The following is a 26,862-nucleotide window of genomic DNA, read 5'->3' as shown; positions in this document are numbered from 1 at the left end:
TGGGCCAGCTAGAGATCAGAAAAATGCCATGTTTCCTTTATTAATTTTTTTAAACTGTTAATTTTTGATGAGTAGATTCTAAATTGCTTTTGTTTTCTAATGCAGGAATGGGTTGGACAAGTGGAAATCAGTGCTCTTTCACTCATGTACAAGTAAGACCGCTGTGGATATTTATTTTACTGAAAATATTTTGTACCTTGTAGAGTTGGACATTTTTACTTCCTATTTGGTTCATAGTAACTAGGAAGCATACTAAAAGAAAGAACTTACATTTTATATGCCTTTCATGTCCAAAGGGCATTTTGAATATGTTGGGACCGATCAATGTCTGAACAGGGCCTTGATTTAACCCGTCATTCCAAAGGTAGCATTTCTTTGAGAGTGTCAGTCTAGACTAGGCTGCTGAACACCTGAAAGGTTTTGGGACGCAGCTATTTTTTGAGCAATTGATTTTCCATATTTTTTTATTCTTTGGATGTGGGTGTTGCTGGCTGGGCCATCTTTAATTGCCCTTGAACTGATGGCAAGGCCATTTCAGAGGACATTTTAAGGGTGGATGTAGGTAAGAAGTCAGGTAAGTATTTTCTTAACAAACTAGATGGTTTTACGATAATTCTAGATACTTTATTGAATTCAAATTTCACTGTCTGCCATGGTGAAATTCGAACCAGGTCTCCCAGAGCATTACCCTGGATGTCTGGATTACTATCCCAGTGACAATACCACTATGCCCCAATCTTCCCATCAATACGCAACATTTATAGCAGGCATGTTTTTGTGAACACTTTTCCTGCAATACACAGTGACCATGGTGAAAAATCATCAATGAAAACAGATTTAACACCTTTACATAGAATAGATTACATAGAATTTACAGTGCAGAAGGAGGCCATTCGGCCCATCGAGTCTGCACCAGCTCTTGGAAAGAGCACCCTACCCCCTATCCAAGGTCAACACCGCCACCCTATCCCCATTACCCAGTAACCCCACCCAACACTAAGGGCAATTTTGGATACTAAGGGCAATTTATCATGGCCAATCCACCTAACCCGCACATCTTTGGACTGTGGGAGGAAACCGGAGCACCCGGAGGAAACCCACGCACACACGGGAGGATGTGCAGACTCCGCACAGACAGTGACCCAAGCCGGAATCGAACCTGGGACCCTGGAGCTACCTACCATGGATGCAAAGAACATCCATGTAGAGCAGCTTGAATGTCATTATTTCAGTCCAGATGTTAACCCATAAACCCACGCTAACTATTGTTCAAAATCTGTCAAAGATGTGTTAGACCATTAATTAATCTTAATTCATCTGTCTGCTGCACTAACTCTTCCGTCATGGCATTTAATTATATTTAAAATGTTTTATTTTACATATTGTATTCAGGCATTTATATCAACAAACAAATAAGGGCTGAAGAAAAATTGGACAACATAGTAAATAACCACACCCCCCCCCGGTCTCAATTGGGAACACCTCATTTTTTCTCATGTTCAGCTTGTATATATAACAACAGCATAGAGTAAAACCTTGTGGCCATAGCCAATGGCTCTATAGGCAAGGCAAAAAGCAACGGGAAGAGCGAGCACATGTGCCGTGCCCCAAGGTGCAATCCAAAATATCCCGAACACAACCGGTACATCCGAACACTTGCGACTACTGCCCTATACTGCAACTGGACCCAGTCCACAGATATTCCCACTCCGCCCGGTCGAAAGCCTTCACCTATTCCATCGCCATTTCCATTTCCTGCCCGTCAGGGGGCATGATAATCACATTAAGCACCCTCCTCATATTTGCCGATAACTGCCTCCCCTTCACAAACCCCGTTTGATCTTCACCTGTCACCCCCGGGACACAGTCCTCAATACCCGAAGCCAACAACTTCACCAACAACTTAGCATCCACATCCACACAAAGGATGCTAGGATCCATACTGCTCCGGATCCTCATTTCTCTTCAGTATCAGGGAGATGGATGCCTGGAGAACCCCCCTCTCCCGAGCCTGATTATATGCCCTCACCAGCAGCGGCCGCAGATCCCTCCCCCCAAATTTCTTATAAAACTTCACCGGGAACCCACCCAGACCCAGGGCCTTCATTACCTGTATTTTCCCCATACTCTCCATCACCTCCTTCAACCCAATGGGGGGGGGGGGGGGGCAACCCCTGCATCAGCTCCTCTTCCACCCTGGGAAACTCCAACCCAGGGCCGGGGACTCCAACTCGTATAACCGCCTATACAACTCCTCATCCACCCCCACTGGGTCCAGCACCACCCTTCCCCTCCTATCCTTCACACTGCCAGTCTCCCTCGCCGCCTCCCATTTCCTAAGTTGATTGACCAGCATCGTGCTCGCCTTATCCCCTCCAGCTTCCCACTAACCATCATGAACCCCACCCCCCCGAATCTGCCGCTATGTTCCCCACCTCGAACGCCACCCACTTGTTTGAGGTGGGGAACCGCCATGTCCCTTGCCTTCATGTCCAGTCTTGAATGGAACACCTGCCCTACCCATCCTTTCCTCAGCCTTGCCTGATCCCCTATCACTAAATGCTGAAAAGCCACGTCCGCCTTCAGCCTCCTCAGGTGTGCGAACATACATGACCGACTGACCGGCCAATTCAGCCCCCTCACATTCCACATGATGGGTCTGGTTGGGGGCACCCTGCCTGCCTCATCTGCCAATCAACCATATCCCTTTTTAGGCCAGTTCCTGGCCAGTGTCATGCGTCCCTCCAGGCCTACCCTCGGATGTCCACTGTCACTACTTCCTTTCCCATTGCGCCACAACAACCACACTCGTCTCAGCAACCCCCCCCCCCCCCCCCCCCCCCTCCCCAAATCAAACAACAATACATGCCCGTCCCCTGCACCAGCCACCTGACCACCCCCGCACTGCGCTCCCATGAACTAGCCCACCCAGCTAGCATGGCAGCCCTCGCCCAAGGCCTCCCAACCTCCTACACCCCCTGATTCATCCCCCACCGGCCCTGCCATCCGCACTCCTTCAGCAAACAAAGAAACAGAAAATGTGCACTCACACTTGGTGCTCCCCGCCCCCAAGGCAAACAAAACATTTCAAAGAAGAAAAAGCTCTCCAACAGCCACCAAAAAGAAATACCTCCTCCGAGTTCAATGTCCTCCTCCTGCCAGTCCATTGTCTCTCAAAAACACCATTGCCTCCTCCTGGGTACCAAAATAGTTTTCTAGATTCTGGAAAGTCACTAGAGGCAGGCCGGGTACAAACTTCACCCCCTTCTTGGACAGGGCAACCATGGCCTGGCTAAACTCCTCTGTGCCAGTTCTGCGCTCAGATCTTGGTGCACCTGCAGTTCATTCCCTTCCCAGATGCGTTTCCTTGTCTGCCTCGCCCTCCGAAGAATTCTTCTTGTCCAAGAAGTGGTGCAACGGCACCACCATCGCCCTCAGCGGCTCGCCCGCCATGGCATCAGTGCCCTGTGCACTCAGTTGACCTCCAGACACCGATCAAAGGCCCCCTCCCCCATCAGCTTTTCTAGCATCTTGGCCACAGACGTGCTGGCCTCCGCTCCTTCAATGCCTTTGGGCATCCCCATGATCCGCAGGTTTTGCCTTCTGGAGCGGTTCTCTAGATCCTCCACCTTCTCCTTCAGCCACTTTTGGGTCCCCTGCATCACCCCCATCTCGGCCGCCAATGAGTTCCTCACTCCTGCACAGCCTCCTCCACTTTCTGGATTGCCTGGCCCTGAGACTCCAGGCTCTGCTTCATGCAGTCAGTCCCTGCTTTGAGCAGCTCTACCACCTTGGCTAGGTCCTCTAGGGCTTCTCTTCACTGTTGCCTGAACTTATCATTTAAGAAGCCCATGAGCTGCTCCATTGACCACTGGATGGGCAGAACAGGCCCTTTGCCCTCCACCATCTTGACCTGTGGCGCACAAAGATTCTCCTGCTCCACCAGCTCCCTTCTTGATCCACTCCTGTCTGTTGATCCATCCACTGGCCACACCAGAGGAGTTGCACTTTCTCTTGACACTCCTACACATCTTTCCATCCAAAATTCCACCCCTCAAACAGGGAAAGGACCGAAAACATCCACCTTGAGCGGGAGCTACCAAATGTGCGACCACATACTCCATGGCCGCCACTGGAAACCGCTATATTTAAAATTGTTTTAAATGATTGTCTTTATTATCTTCCTAATTTGATTATTCCAAGTAGGGCTTTAAGCAAAAGTATCTGTTTATTGGGCAAAAATTGCTGCCAGGGCTTACTGTCACCCTTAATAGCCCAGGCAGTAGTGGTAAAGGGTACGGGAACACGGAAGAGAGGAAAATACTTTTGGCGACCGTGTTCATTTGTGGCACATATAGAACATAGAACAGTACAGCACAGAACAGGCCCTTCGGCCCTCAATGTTGTGCCGAGCCATGATCACCCTACTCAAACCCACGTATCCACCCTATACCCTATACCCGTAACCCAACAACCCCCCCCTTAACCTTACTTTTATTAGGACACTACGGGCAATTTAGCATGGCCAATCCACCTAACCCGCACATCTTTGGACTGTGGGAGGAAACCGGAGCACCCGGAGGAAACCCACGCACACAGGGGGAGGACGTGCAGACTCCACACAGACAGTGACCCAGCCGGGAATCGAACCTGGGACCCTGGAGCTGTGAAGCATTTATGCTAACCACCATGCTACCCTGCTGGTACCATGATGGATGGAAGAGTCTGCAAGATTTTTTCTGGCGAGTAGCGAGTGTAAATCCAAGTCAGGATGGAATCGTGGCAGTAAGCCTCGTCACCTGAATTGTCTATCATTTTCCACTATGGTCCACCCTGAATTTATTTAGCACCAGGGAAGAGCATTCTGGCCTTACAATCGGCTGCATAAAGCAGGCATGCTGTTATGGTGTGGTTTTATGCTGTACAGATCAGAACTGGGTTGCTAACTCTTGCTGGATGTATGCTTGGAATTTTATCACATGATTTCCCATCTTCTATTGCCCCACCTCGTCAAACCACCTTATTTCCCCATCTCCAATAATTATATAACTATTAAATGCAAATATTCAAATGGTAAAAAGCACATTTTTGGACTTTGGTGGCGGCTATGAGGGAGTAGGTCGCACATTTGGTGGCTCCCGTTTCGGTTGGACTTTTGGACCTTTCCCCCCGACTTTTTTGCGTTTTTGAGCGCGGAACTGGAAAGCAATAGTAAGCAGGCACTGAACCCATACAGAGTTGTATGGTCTTAAGAAGCCGGAGGGACCGTAAACAGCAGAAGAAGTGGTCAAGCAAGGGCACGGTGGAGGCTGTGAGAGGGACCAATATGGCCGATGTCCAGAGCAAGGCGCCGACAGCCCAGCCTACAATGGAGCTACAGGCCATGCAAGAGGGCTTTTTAGTTCTGAAGCGCGATAATTTGGAGCCGCTCCAGAAGTCGATTGACCGATTGGAGTAAAAAAGGCTGGATGATCAGGCGGAGAAGCTCCAGAAGCTGGAGAAGATGGTGGAGGAGCAGGCTGACTTTCAAATGGTGACGGGCGTGGAGATTCGGAGGTTGAGGGATCAGCAAAAATGCTCCTGCAAAAGGACTTGGACAACAGATCTCGCTGGCAGAATGTAAGAATCGTTGGCCTCCAGGAGGGGGCTGAAGGGCTGGATACTGCCGCATATGTGGAGGGTATGTTTCAGAAGCTGCTGGGGAACGAGGTATTCCCTCGCCCGCCGGTGGTGGACAGGGCACACAGAGTGCAGGTGAGGCAGCCGCGACGAGGGGGTCCCACACAAGTGATGGTGGTCCGGTTCCACAGGTACCTGGACAAGGAGCGGGTTCTGCAATGGGCCAAGAGCACACGAAGCTGTACTTGGGACAATAGCACCCTGCGTGTTTACCAAGACCTGAGTTCTGAGGTGGCCAGGAGGAGGGGAGGCTACAGGCAGGTGAAGGAGATTTTGATTAAGAACAAGGTGAAATTTCGGCTGCTTTTTCCGGTGCGACTGTGGGTTATGTATGAGAGTCAGCACCACTATTTCGAGGAACCAAAGGAGGCGATGGACTTTGTTAAGAAGCAAAGGCTGGCCATGAGCTGAGGACTCTTGGACTCATAGTAGAACTTTTAAGTTTATTTTGTTTCTCTCTCGCTGTGAGAGATGCCTGCATGCTTGGGTCCATTCTTTTCGTTTTCTCGACCTTTTTATGTTGATGTATTTTGGTTGCAATGTGTTTTTCTTGTTCTTTTTCGGGGTTTCCTTGAATGTTTCCTTTTTTGGGTTTCTTGATTGGTTGGGGTTTTGGTAGGAGCAAAAGATAAAAAAGAAAATAGTTTAAAAAGGTGCGATTATGATGGGGGTTTCGGGGGAATTTTTTGCAATCTTTTTCTGTGTTTGGAGGGGAAGGGCTGAGTACCTTGCCTGGTACTACTTATCTCTATTTGTTCGATTTAAATTGCACTATTGTTGGGGACGTTTCTGACTTGTATAGAGTATTTGTTTCAGCAGGGCTGGTTGGGGAAGTGGTATGGATGGGTCGGGAGGAAGGGAGCCAGGGAACAATGGGTGAGAGACGCGCTGGCGCCGAAGCTGGGAGCCACCAGGCTAGCTGGGTGAGCTAGTCAACGGAAGCCAGGTGGGAGGTGTTCATATAGTTAGATTAGAGCAGGGGATAGGTGGTAGGATGGTGTTGGTGGGGGGGGGGGGGGGGGGGGGGGGGGGGGAGGGGTGGAGTTGATCTGCTGACGAGGATGGAAATTGGACATGGCAACAGTGAGGAGGTCATGGGTGGAGCCGGCCAGGAGGCGGGCCAGAGGAAGCGCGACACCTGGCTGGGGGGCTGGCCAAGGAAAGGGGATGGCTGATCGGTAAAGGGGGGGGGGGGAGTGTTCCCCAACCAGGCTGATCAGCTGGAATGTTAGAGGGCTAAACGGGCCAGTGAAGAGGGCGCGTGGGTTCTGAAGGCGGACGTAGTCGTGCTGCAGGAGACGCACCTGAAAGTGGCAGACCAGGTTAGGCTAAGGAAGGGCTGGGTTAGTCAGGTCTTTCATTTGGGGCTTGACACTAAGACTACGGGGATTGCGATCCTGATTAATAAAAGGGTTAAATTTGAGGCGGAGGGTACAGTTGCGGATGGGGGCGGCAGATTTGTTATGGTGAGGGGTAAGCTCGAAGTGATGAGAGTAGTCCTGGTCAACGTATATGCCCCTAATTGGGATGATGTGGATTTTATCAGGAGGTTGCGAGGGAAGATCCCCGACTTGGACTTGCGCAAACTGATCATGGGCGGGAACTTTAACATAGTCCTGGACCCGAGCCTGGATCGGTCGTGTTCAAAAACGGGCAGGTTGCCAGCGATGGCAAAGGAACTGAGAGGGTTCATGGAGCAAATGGGGGCTGATCCGTGGAGAATTAGCCGGCCGTTGGCGAGGGAGTTTTCGTACTACTCTAACGTACATAAGGTGTATTCCTGAATTGATTTCTTTGGCATGAGTAGGGATTTGCTGGCCGGGATGGTGGGGACAGAATATTCGGCAGTTACCCTATCGGACCATGCTCTGCACTGGGTAGATCTACAGATTTGTAAAGATAGCTTTCAGCGCCCACAATGGAGGCTGGAAGTTGGATTGCTAGCGGACGAAGCGGTGTGTGAGAGACTCATGAAATGCATCCAGAATTACCTGCAGGTAAATGATACCGGATTAGTCTCAGCACCGGTGCTCTGGGAGGCACTGAAGGTAGTGGTGAGAGGGGAGCTGATCCCAATCCGGGCTCATAGGGACAGGACAGATAGGGCAGAATCGGACCGACTGATTAAGGAAATTTTACGGACGGACAGGAGCCACGCGGGGTCCCCGAGGCCAGAGTTACTCACGAAACGACCGAGGCTGCAGGCCGAGTTCGGGGTGCTGACTACAGGCAAGGCCGTAGAGCAGCTTAGAAAGGCAAAAGCGCGATATATGAAGAGAAGGCCAGCAGAATGCTCGCGCAACAACTAAGGAAGAGAGAAGCGGCTAGGGAGATAGGAACGATAGCGGAAGCGGAGGGAAATCTGGTGGGGGACCGGCAGGGCTGAACAAGGTGTTTAGGGACTTTTATAGTAAGCTGTACACTTCGGAAACCCCCAGGGAACCGGAGGAGATGAGGCGATTCCTGGACGGACTGACCTTCTCAAGAGTGGGTAGGGGGTTGGTAGACGGACTGGGGGCCCTGGTCAGGATTGAAGAGGTATTGGGGGGCCTGAAGATCATGCAGTTGGGTAAAGCCCTGGGGCCGGATGAGTATCCGGTGGAGTTTTATAAAAAGTTTGCCTAGATAGTGGGGCCGATGCTGGTCAGGGTTTTTAATCAGGCAAGAGACAGAGGGGTCTTACCCCCGACGATGTCGCAGGCCACTATTTTGCTTTTTCTGAAACGGGAGAAAGACCCGGAGGCTTGTGGGTCTTACAGGCCGATCTCTTTGATCAACGTAGATGCTAAGTTACTGGCCAAGATCTTGGCGACTAGAATTGAGGATTGTGTACCGGAAGTATTTGCGGAGGACCAAACCGGGTTCGTAAAGGGTAGGCAACTGGTGGCCAATCTAAGAAGGCTGCTTAATGTGATTATGATGCCCCAGGAGAGCAGGGAGGCAGAGATAGAGGTAGCTATGGATGCGGAAAAGGACCGGGTCGAGTGGGACTATCTGTGGGAGGTGCTGGGACGGTTTGGGTTCGGGGAGGGGTTCATTGACTGGGTTAAGCTGTTATATCAGGCCCCAGAGGCTAGTGTAAGGACGAACAGGACGACATCAGATTACTTCAGACTGCACCGCGGGACAAGACAGGGTTGCCCTCTCTCCCCAGTGCTGTTCGCACTGGCCATAGAGCCCCTGGCAATTGCTCTGAGAGCTTCAAGGGACTGGAAAGGGCTGGTCCGGGGGGGGAGTGGAACATAAAGTCTTGTTATACGCGGACGACCTGCTGTTATACGTTTCGGACCCAATGGCGGGGATGGACGGTATCATGGAAACCCTGAGGGAATTTGGCTGGTTTTCAGGATATAAATTGAACATGGCTAAGAGCGAGTTGTTCGTAATTCAGTCGAGGGGGCAGGAGAGTAGGCTGAAGGGGTTGCCGTTCAGGCTGGTAGGAGAAAGCTTCAGATACTTGGGGATACAGGTGGCACGGGACTGGGGCAAGTTGCATAAGCTCAACCTGTCCGACTGATGGAATGAGTGAGGGAGGAGGTTCGTAGTTGGGATGCGTCCCGCTGTCACTAGCGGAGGGTGCAGACTGTTAAGATGACAATCCCAAGATTCTTGTTCATATTTCAGTGTCTCCCCATTTTCATCCCGAGGTCCTTCTTTAAGAGGCTGAATAACATTATCCTGGGATTTGTCTGGGCGGGGAAGTCCCCGCGGGTGAGGAAGGTGATGCTCAAAAGGAACAGAGGGGAAGGGGGGCTGGCGTTGCCGAAATTCAGCAACTACTAAGGGTGGCCAACATAGTGATGATAAGGAAATGAATGGTGGGTACGGGGTCTGTTTGGGAGCGGATGGAGGCTGCTTTGTGCAGGGGCACCAGTTTGGCAGCCCTGGTTACAGCGCCTCTGCCGCTCCCACCGGCGCGGTACTCCACCGGCCCTATAGTGGTAGTGGTAGATCTGGAGCCAGTGGAGGAGGCATAGGGGGAAGTGAGAGCATCGGTGTGGACCCCAATCTGCGGCAATCACCGATTTGCCCCGGGGAACATGGACGGTGGGTATCGACTGTGTCAGAGGGTGGGGATTGCGAGGGTGGGTGATCTGTCCTGGAAGGGAGCTTTCCGAGCATGAGGGCGTTGGAGGAGAAGTTCGGGCTGGCGGGAGGGAATGACTTTAGATACTTACAGGTGCAGGATTTTGTGCACAGACTGGTGCCGTCCTTCCCACGCCTCTCGCCAAAGGGGAGGCAGGACAGGGTAGTTTCTAGGGGAGAGGTAGGTGAGGGTCAAGTCTCAGGTTTTTGGGCAGAAGCTCTGAGCAGAGTAAACATGACCATAACATGCGCCAGGCTCAATCTGATCCACTTTAAGGTCGTGCACCGGGCCCACATGACGGTGGTCCGGATGAGTAAATTCTTCAGGCTGGATGTCAAGAGTGCCAGATGTGCCGATGGGCCAGCTAATCACGTGCACATGTTCTGGTCGTGCCCTAGACTCAGGGGGTACTGGCAGGGATTCGCGGACATCCTGTCCCGGGTTTTGAAAACTGGGGTAGTAATGAGTCCTGAGGTGGCAATCTTTGGGGTGTCGGAGGACCCGGGTGTCCAGGAGGAGAAGGAGGCTGACGTCTTGGCCTTTGCTTCCCTGGTAGCCCGGCCACGAATACTGTTGGCATGGAGGGACTCAAGACCCCCGAAGACCGAAGCATGGCTATCGGACATGGTGAGCTTTCTCGGTCTAGAGAAAGTTAAGTTCGCCATTACTATACGATGTCATTGTTTTATATGCCAAAAATACCTCAATAAAATTGTTTATTTAAAAAAAAGTTTTAAAAAATGCTCTTTTTTTCATGTCCCAGTGATTGATCTCTTGAGTTGCACAGAGCAATCCAATACCACCTCAGTGCTGATTTTCAGTGTATGAGTTTTGGCAAATAGGGAAAACACCTTGGCTGAGCCTGATCTCACCAGATGACGATGTACATGCAAATATTTGAGCAAAAGTAAACTGAGGACAATGGTGACTGATTTCTGCTGTAAAATGTTCGACGAGGCAGTATGATAAGTGACCTGAAGTGACCTGGCAGCCAGCTCCACTGAGATTAGCCATTTCGGAATCACACCTGGGACTTTCTGCTCTGTATGGCTATTAAATCATGCTTGAAACATGATGGAAGTTGTTTCTTGGTCTGCACAGTAAAGCGGAACATGATTAATTTTGTAATGGATGCTTCAAGCTTTTTTAAAAAATCTGTTTTTAATTTCACAGGCGAGATTTTATAATTTACCAGGAACCAAACCGACCCCCTGCTCATGTAACTGAAAATGGATTTCCTGACACGGTAAGTTACAGAAGACCTGACATAAATTATGTTCAGTGCCTCTAAGTAGTAAAGATATAAGAAAACCATTACTTAATCAACTCCAGAGACATGAGCGTATGAGGTTGGGTGACACTTCAGAGAGATTTTGTCCTTCAAATTTGGTCCTGTCTGCCCCCTCAAGCTGATGACACTATTCTATGAAGAGTAGGAATTCTCCCCAGTATCCTGGCTAACATTTATCCCTCATCTAACATCATTAAAACAGATTAACTCATTGCTGTTTGTGGGAATTTGCTGTGTGCAAATTAACTGACACGTTTCCTATAGTTTAATAGTGACCACGCTTCAGAAGTATTTAATCGGCTGTAAAGTTCTTTGGAATATACTGAGTTTGTGAAAGGCAATATGCAAATACAAGTTAATTCTTTCTAAGTATTTACCATTTGCAAATCTGAGATAGAACAGCACAGGTGAATTCTAAAGTATAATAATAATCTTCATTACTGTCACAAGTAGGCTTACATTAACACTGTAGGAGCACCAGAAGTTGCACTGATGCCTCATCAAAATTGCACTTGGCAGCTCTATATTTGTCACTGAACTCGAGTTCTTGTTTCCTATTTGACCTTTAGTTGAGTTTCCAACCTTAAATCTACAAACCACTTTCGTAACACCACCCATGTCCACCTCTGCATCAACTCATCTACTGCTGAAACTCTCATCTTTGTTACCTCACGACTGAATTATTCATATGCTATTCCGACTGGCCTCCAATCTTCTACCCTCCCCAAAACGTGAGCTCCTCCAAATTTCTGCATCCACGTTCTAACTCGCACCAAATCTCGATCACTAATCATTCATGTAATTGCTGATCTAGCTGGTTCCGAGATGGCCTCTGTTTTAAACATTTTCATCCTAGTTTTCAAATCGCCCCACCCCAAGTATGTATCTCGGTAACCCCCAACCCATCCACTTCCAAAATCTCTATGCACTTCAAATTATCTTGTGCATTACAGATTATCACGCACCACTGTTGTTGAAAATGTTTTTTTTAGAGTACCCAATTCATTTTTTCCAAATACGGGGCAATTTAGCGTGACCAATCTACCTACCCTGCACATCTTGAGGTTGTGGGGGTGAAACCCACCAAACACGGGAGAATGTGCAAACTTCACACGGGCATTTTTCCCATTTTAGTTTTCCAAATTTAAAGATTGCATGTTTTTTAACTTTGTAACCAATTGCAGGACCTTTGCCCTGCCAGTCTCAGTAGCCCAGCAGCCATTTTGCACTATCCAGAGCATTAATTGACGGGAGGTGGGATTTCCATCCAGACTCGGAAATTTGATGTAGATTAGCAACCAACTGATATCCAGTGATGATGATAATAAGGCTAATTGAACAATTTCTTCTCTTGACTTGCATTTAGGTCTTGTTGTGCTTTTCAAATGGAAATCATTATGACAGTGTCTATCCTAGAACATTTGTGGATGCTGCAGCCCTTTGCCAATGTAAGTACTCTGATTTTAACTTGCAAGTTTTGTTGTCTATAATTTGGAACTAACTATTCATGCCTTCCAATCATACATCCTTGAAAATAGAAAAAATCCTGTGTTTTTTAAAAAACAAATTAAAAGTATGTTTAATTCATGCAAATACATACCTCCCTCCAACTGAATGTCTAGATGCAAACTTCTATTTTGCCCCTTGATTACTTTGATGCCATGCATTTTTCCATTTAGTTATGTTGCTTGGAGAACTGCTCTCACTTTCAAATAAACGCTGGATGTCAATGTGGAAGTGAAAGAAAACAATTGTGTACTCGTACTGAATGAAGAAGCAGTAGCTGTTATCTGAATTATAGGACTCGTTGCAGAGCACATCATTTATGATGACTATTTCAAGACCACCATGCATGTACAAAGCAACATCTCGAAGTTTTAGAAGAAAAAAAAAATCTAATTAAAGGGCAATTAAGCATGGCCAATCCACCTACCCGGCACAACTTTGGATTGTGGGGATGAGACCCATACAGACAAGGGGAGAACTGTGTAAACTCCACACAAACAGTGACCCATGGCCGGGATCAAACCCGGGTCCTTAGCGCCATGATGTAGTAATGCTAATCACAACACCACCGTGCCGCCCCTCAACACGTAGAAGTTAAAACTTGGAAGGAGAATATTGAGGCCAATTAATCCATGTATTCACCCACCACGAGAACAAATAACCCTAAACTGGTTTATTTGCTTTGCTCCCATATTCCTACAACACTTTTTTTTCATTCAGTTATCTCATATTAATGTTGAAAGTTTACATAGTTTCTGCCCCTATCAACTAATGTTGGCAGCGAATTTTGATGTCTTGTATGCTTTGTAAAAAAGTTGCTATCTACCCTATTGCATCCTTCCATAATTTTTAAACACTTCTGTCATATTGCCCCATAATTTTTATTGTTCTAAAGTCAAAGGACAGATTCTTTAAGCCTTCCATCATATTAGTCTTTCCTTCTATCAGCCAGCCTCCTAATACATTTGCCCTTGCTAAAGTCTCAGTATCCTTCTATAGTACAGAGCCCAATGCAACGGAGTACTGTCGCTGATATCTAAAAAGGCTCATTATTACCTCTTGGCTTTTATGTCCAATGGCTCTTGAGATAAAACCCAGAATTCAAAGAACAAAGAAAAGTACAGCACAGGAACAGGCCCTTCGGCCCTCCACGCCTGCGCCGACCATGCTGCCCGTCTAAACTAAAATCTTCTACACTTCCGGGGTCCGTATCCCTCGATTCCCGTTCTATTCATGTAGTTGTCAAGATGCCCCTTAAACGTCACTATCGCCCCTGCTTCCACCACCTCCTCCGGCAGTGAGTTCCAGGCACCGACTACCCTCTGCGTTAAAAAAACTTACCTCGTACATCTCCTCTAAAACTTGCCCCTCGCACCTTAAACCTATGCCCCCGAGTAATTGACCCCTCTTCCCTGGGAAAAAGTCTCTGACTAGGCACTCTTAGTTTTGTAGACCTCTATCAGGTCACCCGTCAACCTCCGTCGTTCCAGTGAGAACAAACCACGTTTATTCAATTTCTCCTCATAGCTAATGCCCTCCATACCAGGTAACATCCTGGTAAATCTCTTCTGCACCCTCTCTAAAGCCTCTACATCCTTCTGGTAGTGTGGCGACCAGAATTGAATACTATACTCCCAAGTGTGGCCTAACTAAGGTTCTATACAGCTGCAACATGATTTGCCAATTTTTATACTCAATGCCCCGGCCAATGAAGGCAAGCATGCTGTATGCCTTCCTGACTACCTACTCCACCTGTGTTGCCCCTTTCAGTGACCTGTGGACCTGTACACCAAGATCCCTCTGACTGTCAATACCCTTGAGGATTCTACCATTCACTGCATATTCCCTACCTGTATTAGACCTTCCAAAATGCATTACCTCACATTTGTCCGGATTAAACTCCATCTGCCATCTCTCCGCCCAAGTCTCCAAACGATCTAAATTCTGCTGTAGCCTCTGACAGTCCTCATTGCTATCCGCAATTCCACCAATCTTGGTGGCATCTGCAAACTTACTACTCAGACCAGTTACATTTTCCTCCAAATCATTTATATATACTATGAACAGCAAAGGTCCCAGCATTGATCCCAGCACGGAGCACCACTAGTCACAGCCCTCCAATCAGAAAAGCACCCTTCTATTGCTACTCTCTGCCTTCTATGACCTAGCCAGTTCTGTGTCCACCTTGCCAGCTCACCCCTGATAGAACATAGAACAGTACAGCACAGAACAGGCCCTTCGGCCCTCGATGTTGTGCCGAGCCATGATCACCCTACTCAAACCCACGTATCCACCCTATACCCGTAACCCAACAACCCCCCCTTAACCTTACATTTTAGGACACTACGGGCAATTTAGCATGGCCAATCCACCTAACCCGCACATCTTTGGACTGTGGGAGGAAACCGGAGCACCCGGAGGAAACCCACGCACACACGGGGAGGACGTGCAGACTCCGCACAGACAGTGACCCAGCCGGGAATCGAACCTGGGACCCTGGAGCTGTGAAGCATTTATGCTAACCACCATGCTACCGTGCTGATCCCGTGTGACTTCACCTTTTGTACCAGTCTACTATGAGGGACCTTGTCAAAGGCCTTACTGAAGTCCACATAGACAACATCCACTGCCCTACCTGCATCAATTATCTTTGTGACCTCCTTGAAAAACTCTATCAAGTAGTGAGTCATGACCTCCCCTTCACAAAACCATGCTGCCTCGCGCTAATACGTCCATTTGCTTCCAAATGGGAGTAGATCCAGTCTCAAAGAATTCTCTCCAGTAATTTCCCTACCACTGATGTAAGGTTCACCGGCCTGTAGTTCCCTGGATTATCCTTGCTACCCTTCTTAAACAAAGGAACAACATTGGCTATTCTCCAGTCCTCCAGGACATCACCTGAAGACAGTGAGGATCCAAAGATTGCTGTCACGCCCTCAGCGATTTCCTCTCTAGCCTCCTTCAGTATTCTGGGGTAGATCCCATCAGGCCCTGGGGACATATTCACTGTAATATTTTTCAAGACGCCCAACACCGCGTCTTTTTGGATCACAATGTGACCCAGGCTATCTACACTCCACTACTTCTCCAGACTCAACATCCACCAATTCCTTCTCTTTGGTTAATACTGATTCAAAGTATTCATTTAGTACCTCGCCCATTTCCTTTGGCTCTATACATAGATTTCCGCCCCTGTCCTTCAGTGGGCCAACCCTTTCCCTGGCTACCCTGTTGCTTTTTATGTACATTAAAAAGCCTTGGGATTTTCCTTAACCCTATTTGCCAATGACTTTTCGTGACCCCTTTTAGCCCTCCTGACTCCTTGCTTAAGTTCCTTCCTACTTTCCTTATATTCCACACAGGCTTCGTCTGTTCCCAGCCTTCGAGCCCTGACAAATGCCTAGATGCAAATTCAATTACTTTTTTTTGGCTTTACCAATTTTGATGAAGTTATTTTTCCATATTCTACAAAACTCCTCCCATCAGAGGGCAATTACTCCAATTATTTAGCAAATTATACCATGCATCACGAACATTGAATTCCACCCGCCAGTTTCCCCAAATCTTATCAGTATCCTTGCACCCTCTTTGGTTTAGTAAAAGTAAACACTAATTTGGCAGAATCTCAAAATTTCAATATCATTCCCTCCAGATCTATATTCAAATCATTGATATGAACAATGAACAGAAGTGGCTCCAAAGTTGACCCTTGTTGCATGCTAGTACACATGCAAGACTCTGGGGGGGGGGGGGGGGTAGAATTGGTCTTAATTCCAATGGTCTTCTGGGACTATGGTGACTTTCATACAGTAAGAATGTCTTTATAAAATGAGATTGCAGGGATGTAGAATAAGCAAAATCCACAAAATGAGAGGATTTTCAATTTGTAGATTTGCAGTTTGGTTTCGGCCCCATCGAAGGTTAATGCAATAGAACATTACAGCACAGTACAGGCCCTTCAGTCCTCGATGTTGCGCCGACCTGCGAAACCAATCTAAAGCCCATCTACACTATTCCAGTATCATCCATATGTTTATCCAATGACCATTTAAATGCCCTTAATGTTGGCGAGTCCACTACAGTTGCAGGTAGGGCATTCCACGCCTCTGCTACTCTAGTAAAGAACCTACCTCTGACATTTGTCCTATATCTATCTCCCCTCAATTTAAAGCTATGTTCCCTCGTGCTAGCCATCACCATCCGAGGAAAAAGGCTCTCACTGTCCACCCTATCTAATCCTCTGATCATCTTGTATGCCTCTATTAAGTCACCTCTTATCCTTCTTATCTCTAACGAAAACAGCCTCAAGTCCATCAGCCTTTCCTCATAAGACCTTCCCTCCATGCCATGCAACATCCTGGTAAATCTCCTCTGCACCCATTCCAATGCTTCCACATCCTTCCTATAATGCGGCGACCAGAACTGCACGCAATACTCCAAATGTGGCCACACCAGAGTTTTGTACAGCTGCAACGTGACCTCATGGCTCCGAAACTCAATCCCTCTACCAATAAAAGCTAACACACCGTACGCCTTCGTAACAACCCTATCAACCTGGGTGGCAACTTTCAGGGATCTATGTACATGGACACTGAGATCTCTCTGCTCATCCACACTACCAAGAATCTTACCATTAGCCCAGTACTCTGTATTCATGTTACTCCTTTCAAAATGAATCACCTCGTACTTTGCTGCATTAAACTCCATTTGCCACTTCTCAGCCCAACTCTACAGCTTATCTATGTCCCTCTGTAACCTGCAACATCCTTCCGCTCTGTCCACAACTTCACTGACTTTCGTGTCATCCGCAAATTTACTCACCCATCCTTCTACGCCCTCCTCCAGGCCATTTATAAAAGTAACAAACAGCAGTTGCCCCAACTCTCCCTCTTACTGTATAGTTTCTATGGCAATTTCTCCTTCTACTTTATCTCAACTAGCTCAATCTGAAACTTTTATTATCAGCCTTTATTCTAGTGTTCTAGTTTTTGGGTATATTTTCCCTCTTTAGTTGCATTTTGTCTTATTGTGCTCTACACTGGGCTAGTTTAGCTCACAAGGCTAAATCGCTGGCTTTTAAAGCAGACCAAGCAGGCCAGCAGCACGGTTCGATTCCCGTACCAGCCTCCCCGGACAGGCGCCGGAATGTGGCGACTAGGGGCTTTTCACAGTAACTTCATTGAAGCCTCCTCGTGACAATAAGCGATTTTCATTTCATTTTCATACTTCCAAATTGTTCACCCGCACTTAATTTACATAATCTATCTTGTTGCTCGTAACAAGATAAAACAATCCCTCCACCCTAATAGTTATGCTAACATACACGCCAGTGGCAGACTAGTTGGAGCATCTATGGGGAGGAATGGAAAATGGTTCTGAGTTTAGATTTCAGCCATGGCAGCCATTTGAAATCAGCACCTTTGCCTCAGATGTCACCTGCCTCATCAAGTGTATGAATTTGGGGAGAAACTTGAATTCAAACTTCAGGCAGTATTTACATAAGAATTGATCATCATTGAATCTGCGTGAATTCCAAGTAGTTCCGATTTAATCAGAATCCACCTATATTGTGCACATTGGCTGCTACAATTCAGTGCAGTTAACATTTAAATGCTGTAGATTTGTTATACTGGGGAGGTTCTCGTATAAAAGAAAATGAGTTAAACTGAAGTTGTGGGGAGTCGGGGTAACCCCGGCAGAGTCATCACTGGAGCGCTTAAACGTAGAAATATCACTGCTCCCAGCCCAGAAGTTTAAGGCAAGTGCATATAAAAATGTAAACTTGAACTTTCTTTTATTTTGCAGCCATTCTTTATGAAATGCTTTACCAGAATGTATTCAAGGTTGATGTTGCTGCAGTAATGCCTGCAGTGCTGGATGCAAACAGCGAAGTAAATGGACAACACCTCAATGCCAGTGAAGATTCCGATTCTGATACTGAAATAGTAATGTTTGGGTAAGCAGTCAAATTGAATACAGATTTTACAGGACAAATCCAGAATTTTTAAACAAGGAAAAGATTCAGGGGGCAGTGAAAAAAGGGACACCGTAAGATAGGTGATACCTGGAAATTTTTACCAAAACCTGCTACCAGAGTAAAATCAATATCAAGGCCTGCATCTGCAGATTTCTGAATGGAAACCAATATTCTTAATCTCTGTTAGCTCCAGTGAAGGCATTGAATCCAGACGGTAGGAAATAGCTGATGGTTGGCGCAGTGGTTAGCACTGGGAATGCGGCGCTGAGGACCTAGGTTCGCATCCCGGCCCTGGGTCACTGTCCATGTGGAATTTGTACATTCTCCCCATGTCTGCGTGGGTTTCATCCCCACAACCCAAAGTTGTGCTGGTTAGGTGAATTGGCCACGCTAAATTGCCCCTTAATTGGAAAAGAAAAATAATTGGCTACTCTAAATTTAAAAAAAAGAAATAGCTGATGGTGATCTGTCTCTCTTTTTTATCTTTGCCTCTCTCTCACTTTGTCACACACTGTTGCTCTCTCATTCACGCGCCCACTTGTATGCACTGCCAACGCGTAGCTTCCCTTGGGGTATTGCCAGTGTTTCTGGAGTGAAATAGATATATCAAGCCTTGTTTGTCTATTATTCAGTGCAGGAAAGGACCTACCAGACCATCTAACCTATCCCAAATAGTTGTGATCCCTAATGGATGACGGCAAACTTGTCTGGAGCCATTTAATCTTCTGGGAGAGGCGAAAAGCTGAACACTGATCCCTGCAGGTCACCACTAGTAACTGTTCTCTTCAAATAATATTTCACCAGCTTTAAAAAAAAAACATGGACAAAGTAGGCTTGCTGAATGTGGGACTAGTTGCAAAAGTGCAAAACAAGTTTTTTGTAGCAGTTTTTACCATGGAGGAGACGTGTAACTAATTAGATGTGGAAAAGGAACTCTAAGTGAGATAGGCTGCGACACTATTTGCCAAATGTACAAACCCAAGGTGAATGGATCTTGAGCTGGATAAAATTTATCCAATGATTTGTAAGGAAAAAAAGGAAGGAAATGTCAGGACCGCTGGCACAAATCTTGTAGAAATCACTGCTGCAAGGAAAACATTTTTCAACAGGTCACAAAACAATCCAGCAAGCTTCAGACCAGTGAGTTTGAGATCAATTGTGGGTAAGGTAATGGAAAACTTTATGAATAGATAAGTTCATTATGGTATCTGGACAGAAAAAACATTAAAGGTAACCAATATGTTTTCTAAAAGAGGTCTTCCTGAACTAACTTAATGATTTTCTTTGAGGGTTTGACAAATGAGCTTGATAGGTATAAGGCAGTTGGTGTGATTTACTTGGATTTCAGTAAGGTCTTTGAAAATAAAAATAATCTTTATTAGTGTCACAAGTAGGTTTACATTAACATTGCACTGAAGTTACTGTGAAAATTCCCCAGTCGCCACATTCCGGCGCCTGTTCGGGTACACTGAGGGACAATTAAGAATGTCCAATTCACCTAACAAGCACATCTTTCAGGACTTGTGGCAGGAAACCGGAGCACCCGGAGGAAACCCACGCAGACACTGGGAGAACGTGCAGACTCTGCACAGACAGTGACCCAAGACGGGGATTGAACCCGGGTCCCTGGCGCTGTACAGCACCCACTGTGCTACTGTGCCGTCCAAGGCTACTACTAAAAATAAAGAAAGTGGAAATATTTTACGATGGGAACATAATATGTTGAGTGAGGGTACTGAGATTGTTATCAATCTGTGAGACGTTACCACTAGATCTAGGAGTCACAAGCATAGTGATTAATTTTGCAGATAATACAAAACAAATGAAGGTTGTCGACTCCAAAGCTGAACAGGGGAAATTACAGGAGGATTTGAGTATAATTGGAAATTGGACAGGCAGTTGGCAGACCAAATTCAATGTAGAGAGAAGCAGAGCGTTTCACATGGGGACAAAAATTAAAAAAAAAGTCTATTACTTAAGTGGAAAGAGCATAAGCTGCATTAAAATAAAGAAATCTGGGGACCCTGTTTGATATTCAATTGAAGCTGTTTCAACAGTTCTCGATGGCAGTCGGTAAAAGCAAACCACATTTTTGGATATATTCATGTACAGAGCATTAATAGTGAGGAAACCCTGCCAGTTTTTAATCTTTAGTACGACTAAACCCATGAACAGTTCTGGTTACCACAATATAAAAAGATGTTTTATTTATTCAGTTACTAGTGGTGTACCGCAAGGATCTGTTTTGGGGCCACTGCTGTTTGTCATTTTTATAAATGACCTGGAAGAGGGTGTAGAAGGATGGGTTAGTAAATTTGCAGATGACACGAAGGTCGGTGGAGTTGTGGATAGTGCTGAAGGATGTTATAGGATACAGAGGGACATAGATAAGCTGCAGAGCTGGGCTGAGAGGTGGCAGATGGAGTTTAATGCGGAAAAGTGTGAGGTGGTTCACTTTGGAAGGAGTAACAGGAATGCAGAGTACTGGGCTAATGGCAAGATTCTTGGTAGTGTAGATGAACAGAGAGATCTCGGCATCCAGGTACATAAATCCCTGAAAGTTGCCACCCAGGTTAATAGGGCTGTTAAGAAGGCATATGGTGTGCTAGCCTTTATAAGCAGGGGGATTGAGTTTCGGAACCACAAGGTCATGCTGCAGCTGTACATAACTCTGGTGCGGCCGCACCTGGAGTACTGCGTGCAGTTCTGGTCACCACATTATAGGAAGGATGTGGAAGCTTTGGAAAGGGTTCAGAGGAGATTTACTAGGATGTTGCCTGGTATGGAGGGAAGGTCTTACGAGGAAAGGCTCAGGGAATTGAGGTTGTTTTCGTTAGAGAGGAGAAGGCTGAGAGGTGACTTAATAGAGACATATAAGATAGTCAGAGGGTTAGATAGGGTGGACAGTGAGAGTCTCTTTCCTCGGATGGTGATGACCAACACGAGGGGACGTAGCTTTAAATTGAGGGGTGATAGATATAGGACAGATGTCAGAGGCAGTTTCTTTACTCAGAGAGTAGTAGGGGTGTGGAACGCCCTGCCTGCAACAGTAGTAGATTCGCCAACTTTAAGGGTATTTAAGTGGTCACTGGATAGACATATGGATGAAAATGGAATAGTGTAGGTCAGATAGGCTTCAGATGGTTTCACAGGTCGGCGCAACATCGAGGGCCGAAGGGCCCGTACTGCGCTGTAGTGTTCTATTCTATATTATGGAAAGGAGCCAGAAGAGCAGTCAGAATGATTGCAGGGATGAAAGAATTGGATGATGAAGACCAATTGTATGAATTGAACATTTTCTTATTGGAAAACAAAATGTTTATCGATGGATGCGTTTGCGGATTTGAAGATTTTAAAGTTAGTAGATAATGTGCACTATTTTAAGCTCTATCACCATGTCTACAGCAGTATAACTAGAGGATGCAGGCGGTGCTGAAAGAGGGTAAATTCAAAACAGATCCAGAGACAATATTTTGGTGAGAGTGGTCAATCAGTGGAACAGGCTTCCAAGGAAGCATTTAGAGTGGATTCATTAAATTACAAATTAAATAGATTTCTTTCTGAAAGTAACATTTTTGAATACCCATAGTAAGTAAACCATGCTTGGGAGGAACAGGTGACTTTACCAGTACAACTGTATTTCAGCTGGTAGCACTTTGTTTTTTCTGCCACAAGACACGGGGTTCAATTCCCACTCAACAGCTTAAGCTCAAAAAACAAGCTGACACTGGTGTGACACAGAGGGAGCAATGCACGGATAGGTGCCGTCTTATGGTGAGACATTTTGAGGCCCCATCTATCTGCTTGGTTGGATGCAGAAATTCCCAAGTCACTTCCTCGAAAAAGAGCAGTGGAGTCCTGGTCAATATGTATCCCTCAATCAACATTATAAAACTGATTATCTGGTCACTCTCACAATCCATTTTGTCGGAGTGTATCTTGGCTGTCGAGTTCCCTACATCACAACAGTGACTACCCTTCAAAAGTGGGCAGCACGGTAGCATGGTGGTTAGCATAAATGCTTCACAGCTCCAGGGTCCCAGGTTCGATTCCCGGCTGGGTCACTGTCTGTGCGGAATCTGCACGTCCTCCCCGTGTGTGCGTGGGTTTCCTCCGGGTGCTCCGGTTTCCTCCCACAGTCCAAAGATGTGCGGGTTAGGTGGATTGGCCATGCTAAATTGCCCGTAGTGTCCTAAAATGTAGGGTTATGGGGGGGTTGTTGGGTTACGGGTATAGGGTGGATACGTGGGTTTGAGTAGGGTGATCATTGCTCGGCACAACATCGAGGCCGAAGGGCCTGTTCTGTGCTGTACTGTTCTATGTTCTATGTTCTAAAAGTACTTCAATGGCTGTAAAAGTGCTTTTGAGGCATCTGGTGGTTGTGGGCGAAGTCCTATATAAATGCAAGTTTATCTGTCTGTCTTTCTTTGGACATATGGAGCGGAATCGTACCAGAATTTGGCACAGTGTCAGGCTCAGACAGAAAGCTGGCGTGTAACTCTCCAGTTCACAGACCAGTTTGCTCACAGAATCTTGAGCCTCTGCCAGACAGAACTGAGAGGGTGTGGGTTACACAGTCACTCTGGCAAGGCATCTTGGAGCTGTATACCGGGTCCAAAGGGATTAGGGCACCATCGCTAAAGGGCAGGGGGCCCTGACCGGTGCTGCTGCTGGACAGCCCTCAGCATAATCACATTATGCAGGTCTTGGGGACTCCCCCTACCCCGAAATGGATCTCCAGCATAGACCAGCCCCTGGCACAGGTTGGCACTGCTAGTTTGGCACTGACGACCTGGCAGTGCCAACCTGTGCCAGGAGACACTCCTTGGGCAACCCCGCCACTGCTCCCGGGTCATGCTTCACACTTGGAGGGATTCCTCGACGACCATGTGCCTGGCCAAACCTGTTATATACCTCGCCGACGTGACATCATGATGGTGAGGTATGAATATTTAGTGAAGGGGGGGATCATTTGGCTGGGGTGGGGGTCACTAATATTTAAACTCATTCAAATGTGATTTATGCCTTTCTGGGCATGCATCTTGTGACGTCTCCGGTGAAGGGCAGGGAAAATCGGGAAACGCGATCTCTCTGGCCAGTATGGTTGGCGGAATTCTCCGACCCCGCGCTGGGTCGGAGAATCTCCGGGTCGGGGGCGAATCACCCGATGCCACTCCACCGTTTCTCTGGCGACCGGAGAATTGGTGCCGGCGCGGATCCGGGCGGGGATTGCTCAACCCCCCCACCGCGCGATGGGCCAAGTGCCCGACGAGTTAGGCCGAGTCCTGTCGGCGTCAATCTCACGTGGTCCTACCCAGTGGGACCTCAGTGTTCATGTTGCGGGGGCGGCCTGGTGGTAGGGGAGGGCCTCCACAGTTGCCTGACCTGCGATCGGGGCCTACCGATCGAGCGGGCTTATCCTGGTGGGGGTCTATGTTTCTCCGCGCCGGGCCCTGTAGCTCTCCCGCCATACTGCGTCGGGGCCGGTGCGGAGAAGGCAACCTGCGCGGACTCGCACCGGTCGTGGCGCATATGCGCGTACCCGCGGTGCCCGTGCTGACGCCCAGATTGGCAGCTGGAGCAGTGTGAGGCTCTCCAGTGCCGTGCTGGCTCCCTGTGCGGTGCAGGATCGCTGATCCTAGGGGCCAGATGACGACGGCGTAAAAGACTCAGCCGTTTACGACTGCATCAACACTTTGCCTTAGGATCAGATAATCCCACCCCGTGTTTTCCGATTCTCGCGAGATTTTCCACCCTCGCCTCTGATCTCTGCGGGCGGTGAGTTCAGGCTCCTACCATAATTCCTAAAGCTCTTTCCACTGGGTTTACCCTGAATTCTGCCTCGGTTTATTGTGAAATAATTGAGACATTCGATTGGTCAAAAATTCTGTATTGTTATATCATGTGGTTACCAAGTTAATACCAGTGAGTTAGATGGACTGTAGCTTTTATCATCTAGCAATTCTTATGTTTAAATTCACTGACTGCAACTTTCTACTTCTAGGCTTAAGGCCAGTTGTGAATCCATTGAAGCAGATCATTACTAATTTCACAAATATTACTAGGGGCTTTTCACAGTAATTTCATTGCAGTGTTAATGTAAACCTACTTTTGACAAAGATTATTATTATTATTTCACCATATTCCCTCTTGTAGAGAAACCTCTTGAAGTTTCATTGAAAACTTTCTGAAAATCCAAGTAGACAATGCTCACTAGGTTACAGTTCAGTTAATAAAACATCCCTGGATCTAGCTCAGCAGAAAAAAACCACACACACTGACTTCAAAGCTTCTGGAGTCCCATGTTAGACGCACTTGACCTGAGATCTTTTAAAAAGAGAAAAAGATTCTTGGCGTTGCCCACTTTTATATTTAGACTTTGTGTTTGGCTTGTTTACTTAAAGATTGATGTAGAACCAACAGAAATTATCTTTTCCACAGTCTGCATAATTTAATGTCTGTCACTCTTTGTTTCAGACTAGTACCTGCTCTTTGCCTGCTTCATTGTTGTTGTTTTGTTAAAAACATGGCGGAAAGTGAATAAAACAAATACATGGTTGATCTAAGACAGGGCTATTAAACATGCTGATGATATCATTAAGATCCAATGATGCTTTCAATAAATCACTCTTAATTGATAAAGCACGCTCGTCCCTTCTTGCATTTTTTTTGATAAACAATTTCACTAAGGCATTTTGGCATAGTAAACAACAACAATAGAAAACAGTGTGCAAAGAACAATCAACATAGTGCAAAAACCAGCTCCCCTCCGACAAGAACCCGCCTAACTACCCCCCTAATCTACGTTACCCTAACCCCCCACCCCACTGATGATTAATTTTCCGCGAGGAAGTCGATAAGTGGTTGCCACATCCGGGTGAATCCTGACAGTGACCCTCTCAGAGCGAACTTAATTCTCTCCAGACCGAGAAAGCTCGCCATATCCGATAGCCAGGCCTCCAACTTCGGGGGTTTTGAGTGCTTCCATGCCAGCAGAATTCGTCGCCGGGCTACCAGGGAAGCAAAGGCCAAAACGTCAGCCTCTCCTCCTGGACTCCTGGGTCCTCCGAAACTCCAAAAATTGCCACCGCTGTACTCACCACCACCCTTGTTTTCAGTACCTGGGACATAATGCCTGCGAATCCATGTCATTACCCCCTGAGGTTTGGACACGCCCAGAACATGTGGACATAGTTTGCTGGTCCTCCGAACATCTGGCGCACCTGTCCTCCAATCCAAAGAATTTACTCATCCGGGCCACTGTCATGGTGGCCCGGTGGACGACCTTGAATTGAATCAGGCTGAGCCTAGCGCATGTTGCGGTTGCGTTAACCCTGCTCAACGCCTCCACCCATATGCCGCCTTCTATATCACCATCAAGCTCCTCTTCCCACTTAAGCTTCAGCTCCTCGGTCTGCGTCTCCTCTGCTCCCATAAGTTCTTTATATATGTCCGAGACCCTCCCCTCCCCCACTCATCCACTAGACACTACCCTGTCCTGGATCCTCCTAAGTGGCAGGCGTGGGAAGGATGGAATCTGTCTGCGTAGATAACCCCGCAACTGCAAGTACCTGAAATCATTCCCTCTCGCCAGCCCTAATTTCTCCTCTAGTGCCCTCGTGCTCGGGAAGCTTCCTTCCAAGAATAGATCCCCCCATCCTCTCAATCCCAGCCCTCCGCCATGCTCTGAACCCACCGTCCATATTCCCCAGGGCAAACCAGTGATTGTCGCAAATTGGGGACCAAACCGATGCTCTCATTTCCCCCACGTGCCTTCTCTTTTGGCCCCAGATCCGCAAGGTCGCCACCACTGTAGGGCTGGTGGAGTACCATGCCGGCGGGAGCGGCAGGGGTGCCGTAACCAGGGCTGCCAAACTGGTGCCCCCACACGAGGCGGCCCTTTTTGCATTTTATTGATTACCAAAAGGAATCTAAGAAGGAGATTTCAAGGCTGATTTATTAAAAAAACCTGCACATATTATTTTTAAACTCCCAGACACGGATAGAGACGATTACTTGCTATTTACAGTTCATTCCTTTAGTGTTGGTGTCCTGTCGAGGAAAAATAATTCAACCACATTACTCTCAGAACGGTTACCATAGTGATCATCATTTCAACCTTGTTAACCTGTGAGCTTTAGTTAGAAAAGGCCAGTATCCATGACAGCTAATTAGCAACTATCACCTGCGGATGCTGTTAGTAGGCCAGAACATCCTGACCTATGGTGAGTGTTAACTAGGAAGTTAATTAGATTCTTTTAGCTGTATTGGTTACTTGCAAGAGTTTTAATCCAATTGTTGTTTTGCAATTTAATGTTAATT

General features: G+C 47.1%; 1 protein-coding gene across 1 annotated transcript in view; it reads left to right on the top strand.

Annotated features, from left to right (window-relative positions):
* otud4 (OTU deubiquitinase 4) overlaps positions 1–26,862 on the top strand; it is a 138,855-nt gene that overhangs the window by 26,414 nt on the left and 85,579 nt on the right. The window contains exons 5-8 of the mRNA XM_038792974.1: positions 106–152; positions 10,940–11,012; positions 12,424–12,505; positions 18,369–18,519. Coding sequence (XP_038648902.1) covers positions 106–152; positions 10,940–11,012; positions 12,424–12,505; positions 18,369–18,519 — 353 coding nt within the window. The remainder of the gene's footprint in view (positions 1–105; positions 153–10,939; positions 11,013–12,423; positions 12,506–18,368; positions 18,520–26,862) is intronic.

Source organism: Scyliorhinus canicula, chromosome 3 (assembly GCF_902713615.1).
Source record: "Scyliorhinus canicula chromosome 3, sScyCan1.1, whole genome shotgun sequence".
In the NCBI taxonomy this organism is placed as follows: Eukaryota; Metazoa; Chordata; class Chondrichthyes; order Carcharhiniformes; family Scyliorhinidae; genus Scyliorhinus; species Scyliorhinus canicula.
The sequence above is the reverse complement of the archived record's forward strand: the minus strand, read 5'-3'. Positions and strand labels throughout refer to the sequence as shown.